Below are 13561 nucleotides of genomic sequence, written 5' to 3' on the forward strand. Positions count from 1 at the left end.
TCGTCCGTTTCAGAAAGATAGTTTATATATTTCTCGGTGGAAAATACGGTGTGAGAACGAAAAACAAGATTTACAAATGAAATAATTTTAAAACTTTGGAAATGAATTTCTCGTAAACTTATTATTCGGGCAAAAACACTGTCACACACGCTAAATATAAATTAAAGAAAGCTTTATAGGCCTGCAGCTATTATAAAAACAAATAAAAAAAAACTGTTCAAGGGGGGACAAAGTTAATAGGATATTAATTTTGGGTAGGTAGGTCGATTTTTTGTAGTACAATCAATTAGACATGGGTGCATGAAATTAAGCGTAGTATACAGAGTATATACATTTGTGTCGGATTTGAGTCTACGTAGATTTTTCAAGTCAGTCACTTTGAATTCACACGTACTTTAGTTTATATTGCTATATATGACCTAGCTTCATTAATTGGCATTGGTTCTTCAGTTATAACGTGAGCGCACGATGAATATGCAATATAGTTGCCTCTCAATCAACTCATCAACTCATACACAGTACATATTTAATTGTAATTAACTCATGTTTATAATACATCCTTCTCCCCATTTTATTGATCAACTTTTATATCACTAATGGACGCTTTTTCTTTTCCTTTTCTGTCTTTCATATTTTGCGAATCTAATTTAAGAACTTTTTAGAGAGAGAGAGAGAGAGAGAGAGAGAGAGAGAGAGAGAGAGAGAGAGAGAGAGAGAGAGAGAGAGAGAGAGAGAGAGAGAGAGAGAGAGAGAGCGAGAGAGAGAGAGAGAGAGAGAGAGAGAGAGAGAGAGAGAGAGAGAGAGAGAGAGAGAGAGAGAGAGAGAGAGAGAGAGAGAGAGAGAGAGAGGGAGGGAAATTTTTACCCATGATTCATTTGACTAACAATGCTTCGCATCCCTAGTCAGATAAAATGTTCAGCTCGTGTGGCTTTTGCCCCTCAGAACTAAAACGAACTGTTATCCGTTTTTCTGACACGTACTTAATATTTTTCAAGTTATTCATATGAAAGGGGTAGAAAATTATGCGCTGAAGTCCTCAGTTAAAATCGGTAACTGACCGTATTGATCACACTATTTGTACACTGATTTAGAGAGTCTTTATTTTTCCGTATAATTTTACTTGAAACATAAAAGTAAAAGATTTCCTAGCGCACTTACGCAACGGAAAGTGATGTAATCGGTGGCCATTGTCCATTTCCGGTTCCGTTCGCTTTCGGAATTTTCGGGTGATATCATATACTATTAACTAGTCTTTTATTGTTGTGTGTCAGCGAATATTTTGAACTGCTGAACCACTTCACAACAGAGCTCGTCTTTCATAAAGTATATACAGCATTTAAATTGTATATACTTTATATATTGAAATATATATTTTTGACATATTACATTTTTATCATTATTTTTTTTTAAATGATGAAAAAAAAGGAATTTTAGAAAAATGAAGAAATTGCATTGTTTTGGCCTAACACTTTGATTTACGATAAAACAACTTCTGCAAAATTTGACCCTTTAAAAAGTGGTTCTATTACTGTTATCAACTTTAGCTTTTTTGTCATATTAAGAGCTTTGAGCCTTGGTTTACACGGTATAAGTTGATATAGTCTTTAATTTTTTGGTTTGATGGGGCCATCACGGTAGGCATCTTCTAATGTAGGTCCTGTATATTCACCCCATGTGTAACCTTTTGATTTGTTATGATCTGTAAGATAGAAACACACAAAAGATAAATAACACTGAGTGCGTTCAGGATAACAAACGTTTGGACCCCTGGATCTGCGACTGTGCTAAACATATAGCTAAAATGATGTGGGCTTGGTGTTTCACTCATAGGACATTACGTTTTTGACACAGAGACAGACACATTTCGACTCTAGACTAACAATAACAGAGACACAATAAACACAGCAGGATCCTTTGCTAAATCACAATGAACACTGATAACCATTGCTATTCTTTCACAGTTCAGTAAAATCAAGCTTCCAATGAAAACATTACACATGGACTTGATGATTACAATAGCTGCTAACTGATAATCAATATTAAACTTGACTGCTTCTACATCCCCACTGTGCACGACACCTGTGTTGTTTCTTTTGCATTAGAAGTTGTCAGAGCTCGAGGGTGTGTAATAAATGTCATGTTGCATGAGTGAAACACCATTTTAGCTATAAAAAGGGGATATTATATTGACAAAAACCTTCTCCTTATGGTGAATAGTCCACCAACTTACCTGGAATCTTGAATATTCCTTGTTTGTACATACAAGTCGCACCATCGACATTCAAAGTAGTACCAGTAATATAGCCAGCTGCTGGTGACAGGAGATAACACGCTGCAGCAGCAATCTGAAAATGAAAAAATGTATTACTTCTTTTAATTTAGAGGCTGAAGTGTCAACATTGAATACATATGCGTTTTATATTAAGTGCAATGCACATGGGCTGCACATGTGTTGTACGTACGTACGTACTTACGTATGTATGAATGTATATATTATGTTTTCAGTGGGTTCATAATTTTTATTTCAATCTTTTAATTTATTTCAATCATTTAGTAATATCTTCACTGCCCAGCTTCAAGTGCTCGTAATAATTTGTTGGTAGTTGTCACAGAAGGACCAGTTTTCCCAGTTTGCAACAAAAATAATCATGGTATTGAAGTTCGTACCTCCTCAGTGAGTAAATAAGCCAAACCTTAATTCAGTGAACAAGTGATTCAAATAAATACCATGACAACAATTGAAAATTTGAAACAACAACAGCAACAAATACGATGACGACAACGATGAGACCACCACCACCACCACCACCACCACCACCACCGCCACCACCACCACCACCACCACCACCACCACCACCACCACCACCACCACCACCACCACCACCACCAACAACAACAACAACAACAACAACAACAACAACAACAACAACAACAGCAACAACAACAACAACAACAACAACACAAGTATCTGGCAATGTTACCTCTTCAACAGTTCCTGTCCGTTTGAGGGGCAAATTCGGAAGGATCTTTGTAAACACAACATCGCCTGCAGGACCATAATTTGCAGCTGCACTCTCTGAGTAGACGTAACCCTGTAATCAGGTAAATACAGATTTAATATGCAGCAAAAAATATCCCATACACCCATCTTTGTACCCATTTCCAGATCATAACATCCCCTCCCCTCCTCCTCCACCCCCTGACATGTCAACAGTTTTAGGATTTGTTTTACAATTCTCGGACTTTAAATTGAGCCTGGGTAAATACACAAACTCTATTATCAAATTAAATCTTAAATGACGTCAGGATACGAATCCAAACACAAACACAATTTGTACAAACACAAATCCAAATACATTTTGTACAAATACAAATACAAATATAAATACAAATAAGAATCCAAACACAAATACAAATTGTACAAATCCAAATCCAAATACAATTTGTACAAACACAAATACGAATTGTACAAATACAAATATAAACACAAATACAAATACAAACACAAATACAATTTGTACAAATACAAATGCAAATGCAAATCCAAACACAAATAAAATTTGTACAAAGACAAATCCAAATAGAATTTGTACAAATACAAATACAAATACAAATACAAACACAAATACAAACACAAATACAAATACAAATACAAATACGAATACGAATATGAATATAAATATAAATACTAATACTAATACAAATACTATTGTTATATAATTGACTCTCAATCATGTGTTTAACGACTAGTAGTGTAAATCTTACCGCTCCAATATTGTTGATGGTAACACCATCCTGTGCCCATTCCAAAGCAAGTGTTTTAGTAAGGTTTATAATACCTGCTCTTGATGCACCTGTATGCCTGTAAGATAAACCAAAAACAAAACTGATTAAGACACTTTATTTTGATCTAGTAGAGATTGAGAGACTGTATAAGCTATGGTGATAACGCATATCATTCAACTACAATAACTAATTAACAAGGCAAATTGGCGAGTCTTGTAATTAGATTTCCGACCTGTGTTCCGAAGGTTGCCGAACAAAAGCCGAAAGATGATTGTAAGCACTCGGGAATAAGCGGTGCGCACCTTTGTGCAAAGCGACCTTCGTCGGTCACTTGTGATATCAAAAGAGAGTCCGACTGTCTATCAGCTTGACCAGCAGCTTGATATGAGCCAAAACGTTCAAACTTTCCACCATTCTTTCATTGATTATACATAACTATATAATTCCACTATATTTTTCTAGATTCAACTGAAAAATACTCGTTACCTAAGAGTTTGTCTCTACGAATTTAGCGACTCATAGTGACTATGCTCCTTAGGCCGCTCATATTTCTCTTGGCTGAACGAAGGAAAACCCCGTAGAATAATATCTAATTAATTACACAAATTACGTACGATAACAAAGGAATGCCAGTATATGCATCTGCAATAATGTTGACAATACTTCCTCCATGGTCCTTCATCCATGAGTTGTATACTGGGGAAATAAGTGAATGTAAATATATCATTTAATACTTACTAAGGAAACGTTCGGTCATACTATATGGCTTTACATATTTTCCAGTGCTTGTCACCAAGTTCACTGTTTAGCGAAACAGTGCGATTCATACATTTTATAATTATATTTAAGGTGGATATCAGTATGTAATTTCATTGTTGACATTCATTTGTTAAGTATCACCATAATATTATGATAGCGAACCCCCCCCCCCCCGCAAACGTGCAAAGTTATGACCCTCAATAGATTGCGTGTTTTTCTGGGTCTTATCAACCGTGTGCTTTGTTACCCTTGTATCGCTGCCCCCAACCACAGATGTGTTACTTATCTGTACCCCAACATACAAAATAACAACTGATAATTAAAGCAGTTGTGTACACTTTTACATTGTATTCGAATGCTTCAGACGATAGTTAACGTACAGTTGCAATTGGAACGCTTTACTTGAGTGCTACCGGTTGTAATTATAAATTAATGAAAATTACGTCAACTGTACCTTGCTGTGTCATATGGAAAGTGCCATTTAAGTTTGTGTCAATAACAGTTTTCCAACCCTTCATGGTCATATCTTGTGCACTACTGATAAACTGTCCACCACCATTATTGACTAAATAATCTATTTTACCAAATTCGTCTAAAGTGTATTGCACCAAAGATTTCACCTAGAGAAAACGGGGGAAGATGCTTTTCAGATTTGAAGTTTTACTTCAAGCTAAATTGTCTTACAGCCAAGACCATTGTTATGTCTAAAATACAGTCTACGGAATATCATTATAATCGAACCAGTGTCGTTTAATGTCCTGTAAATTAAGTTGCAACTATCTTCTTGAAAAGAATAATAACGGGTACGTGTCGAGCCCTCTAACCATTTTAAGTGTGTTTCTGAAAAAAATAGTAAATTAATAAACACTAAATCACTTGAATTACAATAAATACATATATAACTACCAATATATTCAGAATCTGTACAAACCAACCTGTTCTTTCTTTACTCCAATAATTCAGACTAAGAATCTGTACAGACCAACCTGTTCTTTCTTTACTCTCCAATAATTCAGACTAAGGATCTGTACAGACCAACCTGTTCTTTCTTTACTCCAATAATTTAAATTAAGAATCTGTACAAGACAACCTGTTCTTTCTTTACTCCAATAATTCAAATTACGAATCTGTACAAACTAACCTGTTCTTCTTTTCTGATGTTGCATTCAATAGCTTTTATGTCTGCTGCACTGTCTTTTTCTAATTCATTTTTCATTTCTTCTGCTGCTGTCTGTAGTCTGTCTATTTTCCTTGATGCAATCACCACTTTACATCCTGTAAAATTGAATAACGAAAACTGGAGACATACCCATAATATTACATTTGATTCATGCGTACAGTACTGAATTCAAATGTATGCACAGTACTGCTGCACTCCTGCAACGTTTATCCATATAATAAACTACTGCAGAAACCTAGCTTTCGGCTCACTGAGATAACCATACACTAAAAGTACTGTACATTGTTCAACTACACAAGTGGGTGATAGTGGTGTCCTCGTTGTGTTGATGTAATCACCTTGTAATCGAGATAGGGTAAACACTTGAAGTCCCCTAACATGTACACTGCAAGCACAATTAAAAGGCCATTCAATAATGTATAACCCGTCGCATTATAAAAGTTCTCGCCTAGCCCCAATTTCCCTCACACATGTGATTTTTGTCTTTATAAGGAATACCCATGGTCTTTATATTTATAGCATATCAGTTTTGGTACTTGCCAAAAAGATATGCCTAAAGTGAGATAAGGATTTAAATTTCATGTCAAACCGCCAACAAACAATGCAACTTCTCAGAAAAGTTACTCCGACATTAATTTCGAACCTGTAATATTAAAGTAAACCTTATTGAAAGGTTGATTTTCACTGAGAAGGAAAAGGACAGTGTCGAAGATAAAGACATGGGCAGGAAGGTCATACCTGGCAATGTAGGGACAGATACTTTGGATTAAAGTACCCATGTAATTTTTGTTTCCGAGCTACTGTACAAATAATTGTGGAATGTACACCAAAAGTATCCAACATTCAATTATAGTCGAGTGACAGAAGCAGCAGCAATACGACAAACGTGTTTTTGATAGTAAAAAATTTGAAACGTCAAGGTCTTAAAAGTAAGCTTGTCCATTGATAGTACCGGAGTAAACACTTGAATGCAGCAGTTTTTGATTTATGGAATAAAGAGCGATTTTACAACAAATATGACTGTCAGTCATCATCTAGTAAGGTCAAGGTCAAATAATCTATTGACACAAGCAGAAAGATAACATTTTACAATAGTCACTAAGTCTTAGGGAACAGGCAGAATATAAGGCGGGGGGAATATAGGGGCACAAAAACATTGGGGTGCGGGGGGGGGGGGGCTTGAAAATCATAATGGTCTGAAAGGGGGTGGGGCACAAAATATTTTGCTTATCATTTGAACGAAATTAAACCTCAGGAGTGGTCGTTTATCTAAAACATTTCTAAAATTTCTTTCGGTTTTGCCGTAATAAGTTCAGCCATATTTAATTATGCGGTGAGTGACTGCCATGTGAGTGTGTGGTGTTTGTGTATACCAACCTCTCAACCAAGGGGACTACAAAAAAAAAATTGGCCAAAATATTTTCTTCTCACCCCCCCCCCCATCCACCCACCTTAAATTCTGCTCGTTCCATTATGGTTCTGGAGCTGTGTTGTATACTTGAATTTATGGCTGCTTTCCAGTAAAAAGGGATATGCGTATCACAATTATTAACACGTGTGTTTCACCTTGTCATTTTAATATTACCCTATCCTCAATGTTTTAAATTTAATAAAACAAACTGTTTGAGACATGCAAGAAATAAATTGAGTTCGATAACTGACCCTGGAGGTCAAGGTCAAAGGTAAATGTCCTTATAAGAAAGGTTACGCTTGATAATATGGGGGTTGATATTTGAGATGTATTACAGGTTTGTGTATTGTCTCAACCTGTCAATACAACAGTGGTTTAATTGTAGTCTCAGTAAGGAGGTATCTCTCAGAAAACTAGTTTATGTAGGGTTCCTAGAACTTGCAGTGCTGTTTTAGTACTGGGGGGGGGGGGGGGGGCGGTGGATTCTTAATTTGGGCCGGCAAAAAGTCACTGACCCCTATCTGTAAACCCCAAAACAGGCTGACCCCCTCATCACTTAATTCTAAAACATGATGACCCCCCATATATACATAGTATTCACATGACAGGTATTTTTTGGTCGTGACTCAGTGAGTGTGGACTGCTTGACTGTCTTGCATCTACTTTATAAGATCCCGGGTTAGCACTATCATAATTATAATTATTGACTACACAGGGTAAATATATTCCAAAAGGAGTTTAATAGCATCTTGACAGTGAAAGGTATGGGAAAGCTTGAGCAGGGAACATGTATATCTCTTATGGGGGTCCTAGGGGGTCTCCCCCTAGAATCCCTGGTTTTTTTTTTACTCTTTACTCTGAAAAGTCAATTTTGAGACTATTCAGGCCCTTTCAGACAATAATTTCCAAGCTTCACAAGACAGCACCAACATGTAAAAAGAAAAAAAATATTTTTGAAATATAAGTTTGTAGCATCTTGACAGTAAGAGGTAGGGGGAAGAACTTGAGACTGGGATGTGCACACCTCATGTACGGGGGTCCCAGGGGGTCTCCCCCTAGAAGTCCTGGAGGACTTTTACTCTTAAAGCCAACTTTTAGGCTATTCAGACCCTTTCAGGCAATAACTCAATCCATGCTATACAAGACAGCACCATCAAGTATCAGAAACTATTCTTTATAATTTACATAGGGTTGAAATATGTTCTTAAACAGTTAGATGGCATCATTATATACATGTAGTAAAGGTCAGCACATCTACTGGTAGTATCATTGGTAGGGGAGATTTGGAGTTTAAGGCAATTTTAGACTACCTTGGCAAATATTTCACATCTTTAAAAGACAATATCATCTCATATTAGAATTGGGTGAAAATATTTAAGAAAAGTTTAATACCATTATGACAGTAAAAAGGTTGTTGGTGCATCTGATTGTTGGTTGAATGCATGAGTGACCTCTGGGGGTGAGGGAGTCCTTGGGGTTCCCCCCTGGCAGAGCTGCAGTTTTTTTGCTTCTATTAAGGCAATGTTTAGGTTATTCATAGCCTTTGAGGTAATATTTCCAAGCTTCGAATAGCTAACGTAAATGTAAGTTTCCCATGTCACATAAAAATGGCCCCGTAACATTGGTATAGTGGCATTAATATTGCATGTATAGTAAAGTCACCGGTATGTTAGAGAACTTTAGGTGGTCATACCTAGTGTATAATAGAAACTGGAATCTGATGAGATGTGGTAATTTGTAGTGTCAATAACATGTAGTGTCCAAACTAGAAAGTGTATTAATCCCTTCTGACAAGTTCACTGATAGTGACGAGTAGGGAACATTTTAGATTAACTTCTTTTATAAACTATCTATGAAGATTACGATTACGAAACCTTCAAGTTCACTTTTGCCCCAAACTGCAATATAAGTGAAGCACTGATTGTGAAACAGCCAAGCATTTACATGACATGTTCTGTAACTAGTGTGGTAGCTAGGTGATACATGTATATGAATATGTATAGTTAGGTTTGAACTAATAAGTAATGTTAAAGAATTCATGTAAGAAACAGGGACAAGAACAAATATTGACATGTACCACATTTCAGACAAGGCTATATGCCATTGAAGAAAAGGGATTTTTTTCTTCCATCACAATCCAAAACACAATGACCCCCCCCCCATCCACAATTTTGAAAACAGCATGACCCCCCCCTACTGCCAATTTCAAAAACAGGGTGACCCCCCTCCCGATGAAACTCACCGGTCCCTAACTGTAATAGCCGGAGGAGGTGGGGTGGGGTGGAGTTTGGGATGGGGCTTAAAATGATTGTTCTTTTAAGTTATTTGTTAAAACACGTACAATAGTCGTAAAACAACTATCTTATCTGTTTATGTGGTGACTGCAAACTCTTGAACTGCAATGAAAAAATGGTTTGTTGAAGGTGCTATTCTGAGGCTGGCACGGTGGGTTGACCACAAAAGACTGACTGGTTCATTCCCTTCTGCTACAGTGCCCTTTGGAGCTTTGTGATAAAGTTGTCTTCTTACAAAGTTCTGATAGTCATATCACCTGACCAACAATTTATTTATTGTTCCAATTGATTGTTTTGAGGAGCAAAGTGTGCACAAGTAATATTGACACGTGATACAATATCCGAGGCAACACAAGGTATGTATAGTCACCACAAGCAGAACGAAATAATCAAAAGTGTGTTATTTGAAAAAACCCACGACCAGTTCATCCTAGTTAAAATTTAGTTATGAGAGTTATAAGTTGGCAATCTTAGAGTGATGGGGGCTTAGCGAGCTGATTCGCCGACCCGGCCTTATTTTTTACAAGGCGAGTCAAGAACCTGGCAACTAGACTAGTTCGGAAACATGGAGCTCATTGGCAGGAACCGTGTTGCCAAAACAAAAACAAAAACCCAACAAACAAAAAGAAAACAAAGCAAACAAAAATGTAAATAAACGAAATAAGTATGGGTAAATGAAAAATAATATGACTATTTATCGCTTACACTCTCCTTACATATATGTATATATTGGGCTGTATACAACTAGCTGTCAGATAGGTGTCAGAGTTTAATCGGAGCTGAGCGCATATTTCCAGAGCTAGCAAAACGTAAAGTAAGAGCCTTGTGTATCCTGCAATTCTCCATCTTCAAAAATATGACTCTCTCATAAAAACCGATATGCATGTAAAATGTGACTCCCATTACACATACTAATATGTGGCTCCCTCTCTTAGTTACTGCACGGAATGAATCCACAAACGACTGTTACAGATCCCGAGTCTCGGGAGCAACCGGTCGCATATTGGCATTGCTACCCAGGATCTCTTACATCGCTAGCGGTACATTTACATGATTTACTCACCCAGATGTAGTAATTCTCTTGTTATGGCTTTTCCAATACCAGTCCCACCTCCCGTCACCACTGCCACAGAATCGCGGAATAAACCCGGCCTAAAAATACTCAAAACCTTCCCCGTAGCAGACATGTCTTGTTTTTCGGTTCCCCTGCAGTATATACCTGATGCTATGTATGAATAGACATGGGTTATGTCAGGTCACGTCACGTGACCATACTAAACCGTCGTCTACGATACCTTAAAACACGAATCAGTCCCTATAGCTTACGTCACATAAAGATATACTGAACAGTGGTTTAAATTTGAGGTCAAATTATCAAAGCTTATATCAAGATCTAGACACCCCCTACCTTACACGAAACTTTCTATAATTCGGCAGCTGATGAAAAAATGTGAATGCGTTCTTACTAATGGTTGACTTTCACTTTATCACATCAGCTTTAGCTTGCTTTGATAGTAATTATTTCAACCGGGAATGTTTTTCCAACACCATTCCCTCAGAAAATAGCATAGGTTGGGTGACAGTCCCTCTATCTGTGTAATAGAGGGACTATGGTTGGGTGGAAAGTTTGCTTTGTCTTTCACTTTGTTTCTTGATAATAGATTGTGTTGACCGAGAGACTAGCTGGCGACTTGACAGTCAGAAATATGGAGAAAATGATAACAAAAACTAAGAAAATGTGTTACGACGAAGACAAACAGGCAAAACATATCTCGAAAAATATTTCGTAAGAGCGATTCAATTGAGAATTACACAGTGTAACCCCGAGGGAAAAGGTTTTCAACTTGTATGGATGTACATTGTCTGGTAATAAGAGATTATTCCAAAGCCTCAGTGCAGCATAGTAATGGCACGAATTTTGCTGATAATTAGTCTGTGAGGTATGACATGCGTGTACTGTAATGCTATCTACCAGCACTCACGTCTGTACTAAACTGTCTGTCGGTCCGTGCTTGCTAGATAAATCAAATAAAAGATTTAGGCTATATACATCTTGAACTTGTGATTAGAAGTTTAAACGGGTTCTTGTGTAGATCAGACAGAATAGTTTCTGCTTTTGATGATAAGGACGACGGTTGTTGTGGTGATACTTGTCAACTGTTTGCAATTGCTAAAATACCACACTATGGCCGGAAATTTATGTTTACTATTTACATAATATTAGGTGGCTGGTCTCATAACATCAAAGGCCGACATATTAATGGTCATTTTGACACATTTTGACAGCGTAACGATATTTGATTGGAGCCAACCAGATCTGGTTGAACTGTGCAAAATAATGGCAGTTTAGTGCAGTCGTGTTTTAGAAGCTTGATAGTTCAACAAAAAGGCTTAAATCTATAATACTAAATGGGAGTTATGTACATGTGCCAAGGTTTCTACTTATGAGCATAATATACAAAATTATTAGCAGAGTTAAATTCGTTTGGATATTTTATGTGATTCGTTGCTGTTAATGCTGCCTGTTGAACGATACTCATGAATTGATAAATCCCGATAACTGTGACTTGATAATATAAGTGGGTCGATCGTGGCAGTCACATCATGTTACAGCTAATATGAGGTGTACGAATTCGAACAATGCAGACTCTTCCGAGGGCAACGGCCTCATCTGGGAAGGTCACGAGACAGAAAGGGCGTTTGCAACTGTACGTGATGAATTGACATTTTTTTAATTTGTAAATTGCCATTGATGGCATCGGTAAAAATAGGTTGACAACATCTGTTAACCGAGTTTATTATTCATTGTGGTTCCATATGGTCTTCAATATATTTGATCATCTGAGTGGCTCCTCCTTGGACACAAGTCAACTGCAGAAGAAAAACGGTTTTATTTGCTCCAACGAATAGAACTAAAACAGAGCTAGAAACCATCTAACTGACATGAATACTGGGTCAATGCATGAATATACATTTGCTCTTTTGAAATGTTTAAATTGATAATTTAGCATTTTAAGCACTTGATCAATTCTGGTGATATAAGTTTTTAGTTACTACAGAGTTACATTGCGAATACATAGGTTGGGGGCTACAAAAAGTAAAATAGGGAATACAGCTAAACATCTCCAAATGAATGAAGCTGTATTAGTTCATAATTAAACTTGGTACATGTTATTGTTTCTCCAATTACACGGACTTCTTCTAGACTGTATGAAACCTGAAAGAATGGCAATTAATTTGAATTATTAAGATATTTGCCTAATTATAACTCAGTTATTACACGAATAAATCATCAAAATTGATAACTACATTGACAAACTTTACAATGCAAATGTACTGTGTTATCATCAATATAAATGTGTACACTTAAGATATTGCCTAAAGGCAACGAATCATTCATTATGCTAATGAATCAGTAAAATTGATAGCTGCATCAACTAACTTTGTAGCACAAATTGACTTTGTTACTTTCAATGTATACAGCAAATCATTTGAAATATGAAGGTTGTATACCTAAGATATTGCCTAATTACCGAAAATCAGAAATTATGCAAATGACTCATTAAAAAATCACACACTGCATCAACAAAATTTGTTGGACAAATGCACTTTGCTATCATCAACATTCTGTATAAAAATATTTTAAATTAGCTTACTTCCTAAGATATTACCTGATTAATGAAATTCGTAATTCATGCAAATGACTTAGTAATGTTTATTGCATGTATACCGAAACCTAACCAGGTGTTTCTTTTTACATAAGGGACATGTATGTTAAGTTTTATTTGAATTGAATTGGCCGTTTTAGAGAAAATAGTGACACCAAGAGACAGAGAGTGAACGATTCTATAACCTCCAGTAAAATGAAGGTAATTGAGGTAAACATCTCACATTGTACTGTTTAGCTGAATATGGAGGTTGTTCATTCTCATATGTCACCCACCAAACTATGTAACTCTTTGCCACTTGACATTTACCAAGCCTCCAGCCTGGATTATTTCAAAACAAAACTGAAGATTTATTTGTTCACCAAAGCATATGATGTGCTTTAGTCATTCAGCACTACTGAACAGAACATTGCTCTGGAAATCAGCGCTATAGAAATTTGATTGATTGAATTTACTTAATTCA

The 13561-nt window shown here is 36.5% G+C and overlaps 1 protein-coding gene across 1 annotated transcript; it reads right to left on the reverse strand.

The window, feature by feature from the left end:
* Positions 1 to 1604: 1604 nt before the first annotated feature.
* LOC144447092 (peroxisomal trans-2-enoyl-CoA reductase-like) lies at positions 1605 to 10617 on the reverse strand. Its single transcript, XM_078136999.1, has 8 exons — positions 10494 to 10617; positions 5687 to 5820; positions 5000 to 5165; positions 4401 to 4482; positions 3766 to 3862; positions 2982 to 3092; positions 2231 to 2345; positions 1605 to 1699 (listed from the first exon to the last, which is right to left on the reverse strand). The coding sequence occupies exons 1-8, from the start codon at positions 10615 to 10617 to the stop codon at positions 1605 to 1607; spliced, it is 924 nt and encodes a 307-aa protein (XP_077993125.1).
* Positions 10618 to 13561: the final 2944 nt, after the last annotated feature.

The sequence above is a fragment of the Glandiceps talaboti genome, chromosome 16 (genome assembly GCF_964340395.1).
Source record: "Glandiceps talaboti chromosome 16, keGlaTala1.1, whole genome shotgun sequence".
NCBI lineage: Eukaryota > Metazoa > Hemichordata > Enteropneusta > Spengelidae > Glandiceps > Glandiceps talaboti.

Coding starts and splice junctions, on each gene's coding strand:
- LOC144447092 (XM_078136999.1), bottom strand. CDS start 10,617: ATGTCTGCTACGGGGAAGGTTTTGAGTATTTTTAGGCCGGGTTTATTC. Junction 5,821..10,493: donor AAGAGAATTACTACATCTGG/GTGAGTAAATCA, acceptor TCAATTTTACAG/GATGTAAAGTGGTGATTGCA. Junction 4,483..4,999: donor TTTCCATATGACACAGCAAG/GTACAGTTGACG, acceptor TTATTTCCCCAG/TATACAACTCATGGATGAAG.